Below are 17,300 nucleotides of genomic sequence, written 5' to 3'. Positions count from 1 at the left end.
ATGTGGAAATAGCTACATGGGGAACAAATATTTAATAATGGGCTCCTCAGTCTAGCAGAGAAAGGTATAAAACAATCCAATGTCTGAAAGTTGAAGCTAGAGAGATTCAGACCAGAAATAAGACACACATTTTTAACAGTGAGAGTAATTAACCATTGGACCGATTTACCAAGGGTTGTGGTGGATTCTTCATTGTGGAGAATTTGTAAATCATGATTGGATGTTTTTCTAAATAATATGCACTAGGAATTATTTTGGCGAAGTTTCATGGCCTGTGTTGTGCAGGAGGTCAGACTAGATCATCACAATGTTTCTTTCTGGCCTTGGAATCTATGAATCCTATTTTTTTTCCTTCAGAGCTCAGTGCAAGACTCCTTTTTGGAAATATTCCTTTAGGAGCCTAGTTGTAGACAAGATGCTCCTTGAAATGAGCAGTATAGTCTAGCATGTATAAATATGAGGAGAACTCAGAGTGTAGTCCATCTACTGAGTAATGTTAGATTAGTTGCAACGATAATGGTTCCCTAGAACACACCTAAAATTATCTGTATTATTGTATGGTACATTGAGGGGCCAAGAGGTAAAGTGATTTGTGGCAGAGCTGGGAAGAGAATGTAGGTGTCTTCATTTCTAGCCTTCTGCTCCAACAATTACTGCCCACTGATGAGATGAGATGGAGAGGGTATAACTTGCACTACATCCCTGGCAATATCCATACCCTTCGAAAAGTTAAGGACAAACTGTAGAAATACAGAAATGGCATGATTATCGAATTAGTCATGCACCTACACAGGTTGCTGTGCTCTTCTTGAGCAGCGGCTTATTAGCATGTATGCTAAAGAAGGAAACAAAAGATAATAAAAACAAGTTAATTAAAAATAACACAAGGCGGGTCTGATTGAACCTTGATTACAATCTGAAAATGCATTTATATTAATATTTCCTTTTTTTATTCATAAGCCATTTCTTGTTGGTATGCAGAACTGTGTTCCTAAAGCTCAGTTCTGATTTGTTTACATGTGCTGAATTTCAAGGCAAGCTTTTTAACGTGGGGAACATTGAGTCATTTTGAAATTGAACTGGACAAAGCACCCAAGGACATTCCTTATTTTGACCAGAGTGTGGGCTTGGTACCCTAAAAAGATTTCTCCATCTCTAAGCCGTGATTTGAGTTCACAAGTGGATGACATGCTAAAATCCACCCGCCCCAGACACTGCATTCTTGGGAAATGTTGCTCCCTTCCTGGGTTGTATCCTATACCATAGGGGCATGCTATCTATATAATAAGGTTCTGGGAATGTCAGTGTGTGTCACTGTGAAGCCTGTTAGGTCTATGGTGTGAGCGGAAAGCAATGGAAGAAGCTACACGCATGGTTGTGGGCATGCACAGCAGGTATAAGAGGCTTGGGAAGGCTAAGGCTCCCCAAACGGAGCAAGAAATGTGGGCTGCGGCACACCTCTGGCCTGCCAGCTGTGGAGCGCCACTGCCAGAAGCTCCCGAGAAGTGGGGGATCCACCGGCGTCCGGAGCATGGCTCCACCCGTGCTCCTGCTCAGTCTCTTCCCCCATGGCCCTGCCCCCCTCCACTGTTCCCCCTGACGCCCTACCCTCGCTCTGCGTCTCCCCGCCCCCGCTGCCTCTTCCCCCACTGAGACTCCCCTTGCTCATAGTTCTCCGGGGGAGTGGGGGTCAAGTGGTCCAAATGGTGGGCGCAGGTCCTTGGGGGAGGGGGCAGAGAGCAGTGAGCTGCTAGCGGGGGAGCCTTAGGGGAAGAGGTGGAGTGGGGGGTGGGACCTCAGGGCAGAGTGGGGAAGAGACCGAGTGGTGATGGGGCCTTGGGGTGAAGCAGGAGGCAGGGCCATGGCCTGTGTGCCGGAGCCCCCCCTCCAGGGAGCTTCCAGTGCTTGCGCCCAACCTCCCACATGTCAAGAGTCCTAGACCATTGTGGTAGCAGAAGAAACTCAACCAATCAGTATTCTTACTCTGCAACTAATTTGCATGCAGCAGTTTCATTGGTTGTATGCGGGAGACTGCACAGATTGTAGATTACTTGGTCCCAGGGCCATACCTTTGTGTCCACCTGCCACCTACACAAATCTCCCAAGACAACCCACGTCGACACAAATGAACACAACCACTTACACTGCTACACAATTAGCAGTAGCCCCAAACACACACAGCCCCTCACTGCAGCACACACCCCTCTCTTGCCATCTACCCAAATCCCCACAACTCTCCCAGCACAACATAAACCACACACACAAATCAATTAGCCACCCACGTAGCAACAGAACTAGCACACACCATAACCCCAAATGTCACACTGAAGCCTAGAACGTCTGTTGTGTTGGTGTAAAGTACAAACATGGCTGAGAGTTCTTTGTTTAGAATATATCCCAGTTCTTCTTCAAGTGCTTGCTCTCTGGGTTGGATATTAGGAAACACTATTTCACTAGGAGAGTGGTGAAGCACTGGAGGGAGGTGGTGGAATCTCCATCCTTAGAGGTTTTTAAGGCCTGGCTTGACAAAGCCCTGGCTGGGATGATTTAGTTGGGGTTGGTCCTGCTTTGAGCAGGGGGTTGGACTAGATGACCTCCTGAGGTCTCTTCCAACCCTATTCTTCTATGATTCTACGATTCATGTTGATTCCATTCTAGGTGTGCGCGCGCCCATGTGCGCGGTCGTTGAAGAGTTTTGCCATAGCGGTATCCATAGAGCCGGCTGTGGTGCCCCCTTCTGTGCTGTGCTCATGTGTCAGTACATCAGGCGCTGCTGGCACTAAGCCTTCTCAGTTCCTTCTTGTCGCCTGTGGTGGTTAGTCGGAGTGCCAGTTTCGTCTCTTCTGACTTCGAGCCTTACGGCCTTATAAATAGTTGTTTATAGTAGTTAGTGTTAAGTAGTTGTTGAGTGTAGTTAGGAGTTAGAGTCTCAGCGGGGACTTTGCCCCAGGTGGGGCATGCCTTGGTTTCTGGGGTTTAAGCCCTCTGCGGACTGGAACAGGTCTATGCCTGTAAGTGACCACCAAAGCAGCTGCCTCAAGTGCCTGTGGGAATTAGATGTGAAGGACAAGTGTCGTATTTGTAAAAATTTTCAACCCAGGACTCAGAAAGTGTGGGCTATTAGTTTGCGTGGTCTCCTCTTGGAGGCTGGCTTTCATCCGGCTTCCGAACTGTCCCGCCAAGATTTGCCTAGTACCTCGGCCTCGGTGCGCAGGGCACCCCCAGCACTGGCCTCCGCCCAGCACTTCTCACCAGAAAGAAAACAAAGAAGCAGTGCTCCCATCACCAAACAAGAAAGGCCATGGGGCATCGGGCAAAGGACCCAGTTCAGGCCCCCCCTGCCACTCCAGAGCCACATAGAGGTGCCTTCCTGGTCGGGGCCCTTAGCTCCTTAAAGGATCCACCACTAACTTCTGGAATTGGTAGGGAACCCAAACTTCTGGCGGCATCGACGCCTTTCCAAGCTCCCCCAGTGCTGAGAGAGCAGAAGCCTCTGCCGTGCCATGAGAAGTGGTAAAGGCTCCCTAAGAAGGCAAGCCATCCGCTAAACCCCTCAGGGGGACGTGGTGTGCTGCTGATCCCCCAAAACAAGGCAGCGCTCTCCATCTCTGCATCACAGATCTCCGGCGTCATGGCCCAGATCCTCTAGTGCGCGCCCTCCCCTAGGGGGAGGTGCTGGTCTCCATTCTACTTGCACCTTTGCCCTCCTGCCGATCATCCTCTCGGCATAGATCCCTGGTTGCCTGCCCCATGGCTGCACTTCCTGTTGCGGTTCTGGTCCCCCCAGCCCCCGCCCTCTCGATATTGGCACTGATCCTCCCACTCCAAACACCGGACTCCGGCAACGATGCTCAGCAGGCAGACAAAGGTATCAACGACCCCACCGTAGTCACCGGAAGGGCAGTTCAGCCCTTCGCCATGACCCCACCAGCACAATTGGGCACCTAATGCCATGTCGACTTCTACGGCGCTGCCTTTGCAACTTGTCCAGGGGCCAGTGCAGTGGCCTTATTGGAGTGCATTGGTCATGGTGGTGATGATGAGTCTGCCTTTACACCACTCATCTGCCACCACTTTGGAGTAATAGCTAGCGGCACCGGGCTCAGAGCATGAGACCCACTCAGAGGTCGGGGTAGAGGAGACAGTGCCCACCATGAACCCCCCATCCCCCATAGGGGATGGTGCCCCGGAGCCTCCCCTGGTGGTACAGTTGTCGTCCTCATCCCTGGACAAGGAGGTCATGGGACCCTTGAGGGCCATCCCGCTGGACGATTTTAAAGAACATCAGGCCCTGCTTCAATGGATGGCTGAGAACTTGGGCTTAGAGGTGGGAGGAGATGGTGAAGCAGGCAGACACCTTGTTTAATGTACTCTCAGCCTCTACCCCTGCCCGTGTTGCACTAACAGTGCATGATGGGGTCCTGAAAATTGCCAAGGCCCTCTGGCAAACTCCATTATCGATCCCTCCACCTCCAAAAGGGCTGAAAAAAAGTACTTCGTCCCGGCCAAAGGGTTTGAGTACCTTTATGCCCATCCACCTCCAGGCTCACTGGTTATCTCAATGAAACACTAGTTCACCTCCCAAAAATAAAGAGGCCAAAAGACTGGACCTTTTTGGGAGAAAGATTTATTCGACAGCCAGCCTGCAATTCTGGGTGGTGAACCATCAGGCTCTCTTGGGTAGGTACAATTTTAATGTATGGAACTCCCTCCATAAATTCAAGGAGTCCCTTCCTCAAGGTCTGGCCCAGAAATTTGGCACCCTGGTGGAGTAGGGCTCTGCGGTGGCTAGGTGCTCTCTCCAGATGGTGTGGGACCAGGTGTTCTCTTCGGTGATGGTCTTGTGGCACAGTTTCAGCCCGCTGGCCTATCCCAAGAGATGCAGACCTCTACCCAGGACCTTCTGTTCGATGGGAATGGACTCTTTTTGGAGCAGATGGATGCGAGGCTGTGTGGGTAGAAGGACACTCAGCCCACTCTTCGCTCGCTGGGCAAGCATACGCTGCAGTCTGCATGGCAGTAGTTCTGGCCACCTCGCTGCTAAGGCCTTGGCAGCCTCGTTAGGGGTCTTCAAGGAGATGGGATAGACATGAGCATTCTTCATCACTGCCCTTCCTCCTCCTGCTCACCTGTGCAGCCCAGCCAGGCAAAGCATCCTGGGGGTCAGAAGTGCTCATTTTGAAGGTGCGTTTGAGGGTGATGGTCTGCAATTCTCCGGATCCACCTTGTTCTTTCCTCAACCATCTTCGGCCTTGCCATTTGGCCTAGTCGCGGGTCACCTCGGACCGCTGGTGTTTGACATAGTATCTCGGGGCTATATCCTGCAATTTTTGATCACCCATCACTCCCACCCCCTGTCCTCCTCATCCCTCTTCAGGGACCCTTCTCACGAGCAACTCTTTGTCTAAGAGGTTGAGAACTTCCTGCACCTGGGGGCAGTGGAGGAGATCCCTCGGGACATGAAGAGAAAAGGGCTCTATTCCCACTACTTCCTAATTCTGAAAGCAAAAGGGGGCATCAGACTCATTCTGGGCGCTCGCACACCTAGAATGGACGCGAGCCACACATCTCAAAGAACAACAGTTATGGATGGTCGATAACCGTTTGTTTTCAATCATTACTGGGATTCTTGGTCTGTTACTGGACAATTTTTACGTTCTCGGCCACTTTCAGCTCTTTTACACACATGACTTTCAAATTACACGCATGCGACAGCACTGCCTTTCAGCCACTGGTGGGTGTTGAAGCTTTTAATCAAATCTGCTCTGGTAGTTTGTTGTATTCAAAGCCTGGCTAAAAGAGTAATATTCTGGGGAAAAAACCCTTGCATTGATGTATCTTGTTTATTATATCTATAATTTATGTATTCCTTTCTTCTTCTTTTCTTCTTCTTTGTACTGTGGTAGCATCTAGGAGTCCCAGTCAAGTCTTAGGTCCCAATTGCGCTATGCACTGCGTTAACAGAGAACAAAGAGATGCTCCTGTCTGCAACAGTTTACAATCTAAATAATACTTTGTGTGCTGTAATTATAATGAAAGTGATGCAGGGCAAACACAATTTTTGTTGACTTTTTTCAAGGCAGGCTGAAGTAATAAATAGACCATTTCTGACAGGCCTTTGTCTCCATCGTGGGAGGTTTTTAAGAATGGGTTAGACCAGGGATGGGCGAACCATGGGCTGAATCTGGCCCACAAGCTGTTTTAAGCCAGCCTGCAAGCTCCTGCTGGGGATTGAGCACCAGAGCAGGCCGGTGGCTCTCGCAGCTGTGCTGCCCAGCAGGAGCTCGCAGCCCCGCCACCCAGAGTGCTGGCGGCATGGTGAGCTGGGGCTGTGGAGGAAGGGGGACAGCAGGGGAGGGTCTGAGGGCTAGCCTTCCAGGCTGGGAGCTCAAGGGCAAGGCAGGATGTTCCCGCGGGCCGGACGTGGCCCGCAGGCCGTAGTTTGCCCACCTCTGCTATACAGGGACAGTTTCATCAGCCCAGTGGAGTGTGGCTTTCTTTGGAGATTGTGGTCTTTGGTAGCACGTTGTTGTCTTAGATAGCATTGGCCAATGCCACTGAGAGACTGAAAGGTGAAAATTGGAACTTTGCGTTCTATGGGAAGCCAGGGTAGTGAGCAGAGTGTTGGGGCAGTGGAGGAGCACGAGCCATTCCAGATAGTCACTGTTCTCAGTGCTCCAGAACAACTGAAGCCATTTTAATATTGGTGAGGTCAAGCCTGTTAGTAATGTGAGTTGCACTAATTCGGCCAGTTTGTCCTGATGATGTGAATCACAATGGCCAGTTCATTGTCCATTAGGGCACTGATTCCTTACAGGTTGAAGATAGAAGAAGTTGTTTCTGGACTCTGTGGCTATTTGGGTGTTCAGGCAGTTCATACAGAGCTGGTGGCTATGAACTAAGGTAACCACATGCATCCCCCTTCAACATAGGATGCTGCAATGATGGTAGCTAAATCTTGCAGATGTTCTTTCCCCTCTTTCTGGCATCATTCATCTTGTCCACATTCATTTTGAGCCAGCTGCTTTTCACATACATGCTGATCTCAGACTGACACTCAGAACTTTGAAATCTCAATATGGTTTTCGATACCTAAACTTTACTCACCCCCATGCACAAATGTGGGCTTGTCTCTTTGGGTCCCCTCTGTAAAATTAGGCTAATAGTCATACTTCAAGTAGGTATTGTGAGCATAAATACATTGTGAGGTGCTCAGATACTGCAGCAGTGAGGGCCACATAAGTATCCTGGGTAGAGAGGGATAACGATTTGTCCCTCTCCCTTTTTTCACACCAGTTACTGTAAGTATCAGTCTCTTTCTCTCCAACCTTCTAAATATTTCAGGTTTGATTGAAAAAATTAGTTCATGAAGGCAGCTGATTATACCTGCGTGCAGAAAAGCCACTAGCAAGTGTAAATTAGTGTGAAATAATTAATAGGCCTGAATGATTAGCATTGGCTACACCAGCAATTTTAATTAGTGATTGGGAAATTCCTGTAGATGCCTGCACCAATTTTTGTCGTCTTTGACCTGCATTGAATCCAGTTTGATGTCCTTTACAATACAGATCAAAAAAGACAAGACGTAAGCCTGCTTTGGCTCCAAATTTGACTTGTTTTACGTATGAACCGAAAGAGGTTTCCACGTGCCAAGACACACAGACTTCTGTTTTCCCTACCACAGTTGATGTCAATACGAGTTGGAGCTAATGACTGATTTATAGAGCGACAGTCAGCCTGAAGGATTCCAATGTGCATCGCAAGCTGTAGATACAGGAATCACTTCTACCACTGGTGAAATACATGGAGTGAAACAGACCAAATGCTGGTAAACATGAGAATGAGAGCTGTGAACTCCTGAGTTATTGCTTCTTCCAAGCTCTGATTCTGACTCCCTCCGTGGCAAATCATTCCGCCAGTCATGCCTACATGAGCATAATGTTTTTCTTCCTCATATAGGATTAGTTAGTTAATGTATTTGGATGGTGAGATCTGCACAGGGCCTTGCATTCAATCTATCTGAAAAGTGCCCTGTTTGTTCCATCTATAAAAGCTGCTATATATGTGCTGTGGTGTTTGTTTGTTTTTTAATATATTTAAAGGCTTTTTGTTTCTCTTGAAAACTTCACATGGAACATCCAGTTCTTAAATTTAAACAAATTTCATCTCCTTATTAAGACGGGGAAAATTAAGGGTGAAAAAAGACAGTGAGATCAAATGATAATGACTCTGGAATGGAACTGAAGTGACTTAATTTCTGTTCTCAGCCCTGCCACTGTCCTGTTGTTTGACCTCACACTAGTCACTTCACCAATATCTCTTTCAACTCTCCGTCTTGTTTGTTTAGATTGTAAGCTCTTCGGGGCAGGGCCTGTCTCGCACTACGTGTTTGAAGAGTGTTAGCACAATGGGGCACTGATCTCATTTGGGTCCCATACGTGTTATTGTAATACAAATAAACAATTGGAAATACTTTTAAAAAGAACCCCTCTCACCATTTTGGTGTGATCAATCAAAGCCAGGACTTTAATTCCACCATCTGCAGCAAAGTGAACTATTAAGCACTCAAGTATCAGAGGGGTAGCTGTGTTAGTCTGGATCTGTAAAAGCAGCAAAGAGTCCTGTGGCACCTTATAGACTAACAGACATATTGGAGCATGAGCTTTCGTGGGTGAATACCCACTTTGCTGCTGTTAAGCGCTCACTATTTCCAGGGCTTTACAAATGCTTCGGATCACATTTTCAGGGGACTGTGATTCCATAAAATTGCACGCAAACACACTTTGCTCACTCATATTGGGTAGCTGGGTGCCGAAACACCTGGTTCGTATACACAGATGTGGTTTCATGTGCAGTTTTGTGGGGAAATGTTCTGAGGCTTGTTTGAAACTATGGAACAACAATCACAAGCGCTCGTGTTGACTGCTGCTACTTTAGAAAATTGAGAAAATAGAAATAATTCAATTGATGTTCTGCAAATGCGAGAAGCAAAAGTGGAAGCAATGGAGGTTTGGTTTTTTTCTTGATGCCTTCTAAGGGGATGATGGAAACAAGTGAATGGAAAAGAAAAAAAAATGGAAACTAAAGTGGAGGAGAATTGATTTGCACATGTGTTTCTGCAAGACTTGTACCAGAAACTTCATGCTGCCTTCAATATATCAGCTATAATTACAATTCACCTTTCCTCACCCCTGGCACTGATCTGTATTAGCATCAGGGCATGCAAAATATTTACTGCATATTGGCAACCCCATATTTTATCTAGGTGAATCATAATATTTTAACACTAAGCTTTATGAAGTCTGAAACATATAATTTTTATTAGCCACAACTGTCTTTCATGTTCTTCCTCCCCTCCCTCTTCCTTTTTATGGCGTCAGTAAGTAGCTGAGCTGTGGAATCTCCACTTCACTTGGAAATGGGAATGTGTTCTTTTTAAATTACTTTTTTCAATAGGGAGCTTATACTTGTTCCTTTCGCTGTTGCATCCCTCCTGAACAGTCCCAGGGTGAGAATCGCTTGTTCACGTGTGGAAACTCCAAACTGCACCAGAGGTTTAAAGCTAAAGTAGCAGCTTCCCCAAAATAAATAATGAAATAGCCATTGTGTTACCGTAGGAGATGTGGGGCTGCAGATGGGGCCAGGAACTATCAGCCAGGTTCCGGCCTGTTTACCAGATTAGCACTTCACGATACCGTGTACTCCATATTAAATTTGTGGCAGCTTTCTAGCTGATGTTACAGATGTTTTGTTTAGAGGTGGTTCCCTTTCTCCATTGTATATCTCAGGGTTCAGCATATGTGTCTTGTTAGTCCTATTATAACTGTGTTTCTGGCCCCATTTTCATAGTGTCTGAGCACCTTATAATCTTTAATATATTTATCCTCATAACTCGCCTCTGTGAGGCAGGGCAGTGCTATTATCCTCATTTTACAGGTGGGAAAGTGACTTGCTAAAGGTCGCACAGGGAGTATGCAGCAGAGCAGGGAATTGAAGCCAGGTCTTCCAAGTCACCACCCTAACTACTGGGCCATCCTTATGCTCTTCCTCAGGTCTTAAGTTTCAGAACATTGCATCAGTCAATAATGTATCTGCGAAAGTGTTTCTTCCCTATTGCATTTTGTGATCTCCAGTATGCAGGCATGCATTGCTCCCACATCTGATGGAATCATCCTAAATCCTGCTTTCTGGGCGATTCAGCATTTAAATCAGGGGCGGGCAAACTTTTGGCCTGAGGGCTGCATCGAGTTTCGGAAATTGTATGGAGGGCCAGTTAGGGGAGGAGCTCGTGGCCGGCCCCCTACCTACTATCTGCCCACCCCCTGGTGCTCCTGCCCCATCCAACCCCCTCGTTCCCTGATGGCCCCTCTGGGACCCCTGCCCCAGCCACACACCTCTGCTCCCTGTCCCCTGCCAGCCCTGGACCCCTGCCGCCCCATCCAACCCCTCCTCTCATTCCTGACTGCCCACTGGAACCCCTGTCCCCATTCAACCCCCTGTTTCCCCCCCCAGCCACTATCCACACCCCAACCCCCTGACCACCACCCCAAACTCCTCTGCCCTCTATCCAATCCCCTCTGCCTCTGCCCCCTTACCATGCTGCTTGGAGCACTAGTGGCTGGCGTCACTACAGCTGCGCTGCCTGGCTGGAGATCGGCCACGCCGCCGCCACCAAGCAGCACAGAGACCGGGGTCAGGCTGGGTTCTGCAGGTGCGCTGTCCCAGGAGCTCTCAGCCCCACCGCCCAGAGCATTGTGCCGGCAGCGGGGCGAGCTGAGGCTGCAAGGGAGGGGGACAATAGGGAAGGTGCCGGGGGCTAGCCACCCAGGCTAGGAGCTCCGGGGCTGGGAAGGACGGTCCTGTGGGCCGGATGTGGCCCGTGGGCTGTAGTTTGCCCACCCCTGATATAAATGGATCATTGTAAACGCTTGCTGGTTGAATTTACTTCTGCAGGATGGTCCCTCTGCAGAAGCCCATGGACCACTCCAGTCCAGGCTGTTTGGGGAATTTCATGGAATCAGGACCGGCGCTAGGGGTTTTAGCGCCCTAGGCGCACGGCAATTTTGCCGCCCTGCACCCTCGTCCCGCGGCTTCGGTGGAGCTGCCGCAGTGGTGCCTGCGGGAGGTCCACCGGAGCCGCGGGAGCAGCTGACCGTCTGCAGGCACGACTGCGGCAGCTCCTCTGGAGCCGCAGACCAGCGGACCCTCCATAGGCACCACTGCAGCAGCTCCACCGGAGCTGCCTGCCGCCCCCTCTGGCAAAATGCCTCCCACCAATAATCCTGGCGCCCTAGGCGATTGCCTAGGCCGCCTATGTCATAACTCTAGTCCCAGATTTGGACCTTATCGTCCAAAATATGGGGGTTAGCATGAAAACCTCCAAGCTTAGTTACCAGCTTGGACCTGGTACTTGCTGCCACCACCCAAAAAATTAGAGTGTTTTGGGGCACTCTGGTCCCCCTGAAAAACCTTCCCTGGGGACCCTAAGACCCACATCCCTTTAGTCTCACAACAAAGGGAAATAATCCTTTTTCCCTTCCCCCCTCCAGGTGCTCCTGGAGAGATACACAGACACAAGCTCTGTGAATCCAAACAGAGTGACTCCCCCTCTCCGTTCCCAGTCCTGGAAACAAAAGCACTTTCCTCTTCACCCAGAGGGAATGCAAAATCAGGCTAGCAAATCCAACACACACAGATCTCCCCCTGATTTCTTCCTCCCACCAATTCCCTGGTGAGTACAGACTCAATTTCCCTGAAATTTCCCAGAAAAGAAAACTCCAACAGGTCTCAGAAAGAAAGCTTTATATAAAAAAAAAGAAAAAATACATACAAATGGTCTCTTTGTATTAAGGTGACACATACAGGGTCAATTGCTTAAAAGAATATTGAATAAACAGCCTTATTCAAAAAGAATACAAATCAAAGCACTCCAGCACTTATATTCATGCAAATACCAAAGAAAAGAAACCCTATAACTTACTATCTGATCTCTTTGTCCTTACACTTAGAAACAGAAGATTAGAAAGCAGAAACTACTTCTCCAAAGCTCAGAGAAAGCAGGCAGACAGACAAAGACCTCAAACACAAAATTCCCTCCACCCAAAGTTGAAAAAATCCGGTTTCCTGATTGGTCCTCTGGTCAGGTGCTTCAGGTGAAAGAGACATTAACCCTTAGCTATCTGTTTATGACAGCCTAAATGGAAGTGCCGGTCCTGCATGGAATACTAACTGTGTTTCAGTGAGTGCTGTTCTAGCTGAGGGTCTGTCGGCGTTTTCACGTTGGGCACTAGGCTGTCTTTTACCAGTCATGCCTGGCCAAGTACATCGCAGTTTGCTTGGGTCCTGATTCAGTAATGAACTTAATCATGTACCTAACTGTAAGTACACGAGTAACCCTATGCAGGGACCTTTCTGAATCAGGGACAGTATTATAATGTCACCCACAGTTCTGATGCCCTCAGCAAAGAACTAAAGGACTAATAATGCACTATTACAATTTTTGCTATTGACTTAATGGGAACTGGATCAGGCTGTGAATGAGCTAAATTTCTGGGGAGAGGGTTAAGCATGACCTGATTACTTCTGCTCAGTAATTCCTGGCTTTTGCAAGTTAGAATGACAATATGATGGAAAAGTTGAGGCGATTGACTTAGGAGGAAGGAATTAAAAAAAAATTAACCATGTACTTCTTAGTCAAATGCCAGCTAAAGTAAATCACAGAGATGCCTGTTCAAACTTGCTCCTACCCCTCCTTCCTGCTTTTGAGACTGTGAGGACATTGATGGGCTAGGGGTATTCATATAAATTTAAAGGTGGGAAATGGGAAAATTCTGGTTCATACCAACGGTGCCACCTTCTGCTCAGGGGCAGGTATGGGCTTGTTCATTAGTAACCGACTGATAACAGAGGGGATTCAGGCAGGCCAGTAAGCGAGGGGGAGGTCACCAGGGACTACACACAGTTGATTGCTGCCAACTGGCTATCCGTTGGCTGCATTTGAGGGCAGGCACATGGAATCAGGAGCACAAGGAAGATGAAAATCCCACCTGGGGAGACTGGGATGGAGAATCTGTTGGGGCCAGGAGATGGGGAAGGGCTTGCACGGGGAGATCAGTGTTTTTTTGGGGAGAAGCGTGAAATTAGTGGTTCAATACCACATTTGGCCTTCATCCACCCTACGTCTTACATGTGTGGATGTGAGCCCATGTATGTATACACAAAGAGGCCTGTTAATCTGGTCATCCAGTTCTGCAAAGTGACATTGTAAGGAAGGCCTTGTGTTCATCTTCATTGGTTGCCTTTATCAAATACGCTCACTCTCTCTATAAAAAAAATTCCTTGCTTATTGCCGCTCCTTCAAACACTCTCTTGTTCAGCGTCAAGCTGGATTCTTACTTTCTCTCACCTGCCTGACTTCTTGACAGGAACGTTGTCGCTTAGTTATGTTTATAAACTGCTTTGATGATTGAGGACCTGATTTTTCAGCCTAGCCTCAACTAGTCAGATGGGTGCACATGGTTGTGTCGTGTCTCAGATAAAATAATAAACGCAACAGGGCGGGAGCCTAGTTTTACCTCATATTTGTACAGCACCTAGCACAATAGGGCCTTGATTCTTAAAGGGTCTTATACAAATATTTAAATAAACCCAGTGTTGCATGTGGCTACAATCAGGGAATCAGAGCCGAGATTTTCAGAGCCACCATTGGAGCTGGATGTCCTATTCCCAATCATTTGTATGGGAATGTGGTCATCAAAATGCCTAAGGCAGCTCGGAAATGATGAGCCCACGTGCCTAAATGGAATTACTTGCCTCCAAGATAATTGTGGGTGAAAAACTACACTGCAGTTGTTTGTGCTTGCAAATTGTGGGCACGTGGAGAAAGGCATCCTGTAAAAACCTGCCCCTGTAAATGCTCTGTCTCTGCTCCATAGTCTGTTGATGTCAGTGAAAGGATTCCCCGTTACCTCAGTGAGGTTGTATTTGGGCCTATAATTGTTAGAACAAGTGTTTCACTTTCAACCCATTAACTTTCAGAGGTAACTGTGTGTTTGTTAAATATATACAACAACCACAGCAAAGTATAGGGACAAAGCTGTGATAAATGTCCCTCTGTGGGGCATGTGGGTTCAGAGGCTCTGCTCTGATGTTAGTCTCTTGCTAAGCAAGGCACGGCGATATGCTGGCCAGATGTATTCATATGCGCTCTCCTTCTTGTCTTGTTGCAGCCACCCAGATCGATCCCAATGAACTCCAGGAATTGTTTCAGGAAACTTCAGCCAACATCTTCCGAATTAACTCCAATGGTGCGTATAATGAAAGGCTTCCTAGTCAATTGTATGCGGCCCTGCTGATGACTTGTAAGCATGTATACAGCATTCAGCAAGCCCTGTTGTCAGGGAGCAGATATTAATGCATTTTTACTGCCGTGTCTCATGAGCTCCAGCACACGTACAATACACATTTCTTTATAAGATGTGGAAATATTCCCCCATATGTGTCATTAAATAGGCAGAGATATAGTCCCCTCCTTGCCGAGCCTGCATCCTTTTCTATTTTTAATTATGTCGTCTGTTACAATAAGGAATTAGAAGGCAGAATGGTGGAACAAGCTACACCGCTTCTCTGAAGTGTTGCAATGCTACAAAGTTCTGTCATATTAACTTGCAAAACAGCTACTATTTCCTTTATTCTTCCTTCTCTATCAAATGGGAATGTTCTTCCTGGTAATTCCCCATGTGTCCGTTTAGGATACTGCTTCCTAAGGGCCCAGTAGGTCAGGGTGCTGAGTGCCTCTTGAGAGGTGCTCAGGACCTTCAACACTTCCTGAAGTTACTAGGAGGTAAGTTGCAGCACCTTGTAAGATTCCACTGTAAGACAGTAAATGACAGAAGGAGGTTTTGATGTTCCCCTCTGGTGTTATCCGGACTGGTGATCTGCTAGGCCCCTCCAATCCTTGACTCTGGGAGCCAGCCCTACCCTGCTCTGCTGTGAGGACCCCCACTCCTGGGCTGTTCACGCACAGCCTCTGGCAGGTAACTGCTCCCAGCTACTTGCAAGTGAATGACACTAGCCAATATCTCCGGTCCCAGAAACAACCCTAGGAACCTCCATCTTGCAGTGTCCAGTTATGCCCACTGGACGCTGCAAGCGTATATAAGTTCGGCAATTTAACAAAGAAAGCGATGTGTACCAGACCTGTTATCCCAAGGGGAGTCTCTGACACGCTTCAAACCAAACCCACTGCTTCAGGTAGAATAAACAAACAGATTTATTAACTATAAAGATAGATTTTAAGTGATTATAAGTCAAAGCATAGCAAGTCAGATCTGGTCAAATGAAATAAAAGCAGAACATATTCTGAGTTGATCTTAACACTTTCAGTGTCCTTTCAAACCTAGCTGCTTCTCGCCACAGGCTGGCTGGTTACTTAGCGTCCAAAAGATGGGGTACCAGCATGAATCCCCCTAAGCTTAATTACCAGCTTAGATCTTGTAGTGCTGCCACCAACCAGGACTTGCAGTGCCTGGTAAACTCTGGTCCCCCCAAAACCTTCTCAGAGGACCCCAAGACTCAGACCCCCTGGATCTTACACAAGGAAAGTAAACCCTTTCCTCCACCGTTGCCTCTCCCAAGCTTTCCCTCCCTGGGTTACCCTGGAAGATCACTGTGATTCAAACTCCTTGAATCTAAAAACAGAGAGGAGTGCACCTTGCCCCCTCCTCTTTCCCCCTCCCCAAGAGGTAATACAGATTCAAGCTCTGTGAATCTAAAACAAAGGGATTCCACCTTCCCCCCTCCCTTCTCTCTCCCTGTCTCCCACCAGTTCCCTGGTGAGTACAGACTCAATTCCCTTGAGCCTCAACAAGGGGAAAAAATCAATCAGGTCTTAGAAAAAAAACTTTTAATAAAAAGAAAGGAAAAAAAAAGTAAAAGTTGTCTCTGTAATTTAGATGGTAAATGTTACAGGGTCTTTCAGCTTATAGACACTAGAGAGGAGCCTTCCCCCCAGCACAAATACACATTAAAATCATTCCAGCAAAATACACATTTGCAAATAAAGAAATCAATCAAAAAGACCAAACCACCTTTGTACTTATACTCACTATTTGAACAGAAAATTAGGGAGCCTGTAGGTATGTCTGGTCACTCTCAGAACCCAGAGAGAACAACAGACAAACAAACAACACAAAACAAAGACTTCCCTCCACTGAGATTTGAAAGTATCTTGTCTCCTGATTGGTCCTCTGGTCAGGTGTTCCAGGTTCGCTGCTTGTAACCCTTTACAGGTGAAAGAGACATTAACCCTTAACTATCTGTTTATGACAAAAGCGTAACAAGTCAGATCTGGTCAAATGAAATAAAAGCAGAACACATTCTGAGTTGATCTTAACACTTTCAGTTCCTTACAAACCTAGATGCTTCTCACCACAGGCTGGCTGGTTACTTTTCAGTCAGGCTCTCCCCTTTGATCAGTGTTTCAGTCACTTGGTGGTGGTGCTGTCTGTAGATGTAGATGGGAGAGAGAGAGAGAGAGAGAGAGAGAGAGAGAGAGAGAGAGAGAGAGAGAGAACACATGGCAAACTGTCTCTCACTTTTGTCATGTCCTTTCTTTCCTCTTGGCTTTGCGCCCCCCTCCCGTCCCCTCGAGTCAGGTGAGCAATACCTCATCATAGTCCCAAACTGCCCAAAGGAAAGGGGTGACTCTCTTGAGGGTCTAACAGATTCTTTTGTTGTTGCCTAAACCAGCGTCCATTGTTCCTATGAGGCGGGGCTGGGTTTGTCCCATCCATGCCCTGATGAGGTGTGAACTGCCTCTCTGTTCCTGGAGAGTTTTGCATGGGCTTGCTTTAAGCCATGAGGATAGATTTTCAGCCTCATAACTATATACATGCAATTATAACCTATAACCTTATGATAACATGACTGTAACAATTACTATAACATCACTATAACAACCATAATCAGTGCATTATGAGTCTTCCGAAGACATCCAACATGACAAACTTTGCATTGGATACCACACAGTCATTTTATAAAGATGAACATGGAGGTGATGGGTGTTCCCCCGGGGTACAGAGCATCACAGAGGTGCTTTCTAATGCGAGATGGGCAAACTTTTTGGCCTGAGGGCCACGTGGGGGGTTGCAAAACTGTATGGAGGGCTGGTTAGGGAAGTCTGTGCCTCCCTAAACAGCCTGGCCCCCGCACCCTATCCGTCCCGTCCCACTTCCCGCCCTCTGACTGCCCCCCCTCAGAGCCTGCGACCCATTCAATCCCCCCCGCTCCTTGTCCCCTGA

The 17,300-nt window shown here is 47.6% G+C and overlaps 1 protein-coding gene across 1 annotated transcript in view; it reads left to right on the top strand.

The window, feature by feature from the left end:
• TSNARE1 (t-SNARE domain containing 1) overlaps nt 1-17,300 on the top strand; it is a 637,975-nt gene that overhangs the window by 295,597 nt on the left and 325,078 nt on the right. Inside the window, exon 5 of the mRNA XM_030553891.1 lies at nt 14,229-14,306. Within this exon, the coding sequence (XP_030409751.1) occupies nt 14,229-14,306 (78 nt within the window). The remainder of the gene's footprint in view (nt 1-14,228; nt 14,307-17,300) is intronic.

This window comes from Gopherus evgoodei, chromosome 2 (assembly GCF_007399415.2).
Source record: "Gopherus evgoodei ecotype Sinaloan lineage chromosome 2, rGopEvg1_v1.p, whole genome shotgun sequence".
Classification (NCBI taxonomy): Eukaryota; Metazoa; Chordata; order Testudines; family Testudinidae; genus Gopherus; species Gopherus evgoodei.
This window is presented reverse-complemented; position numbering and strand designations above follow the sequence as displayed.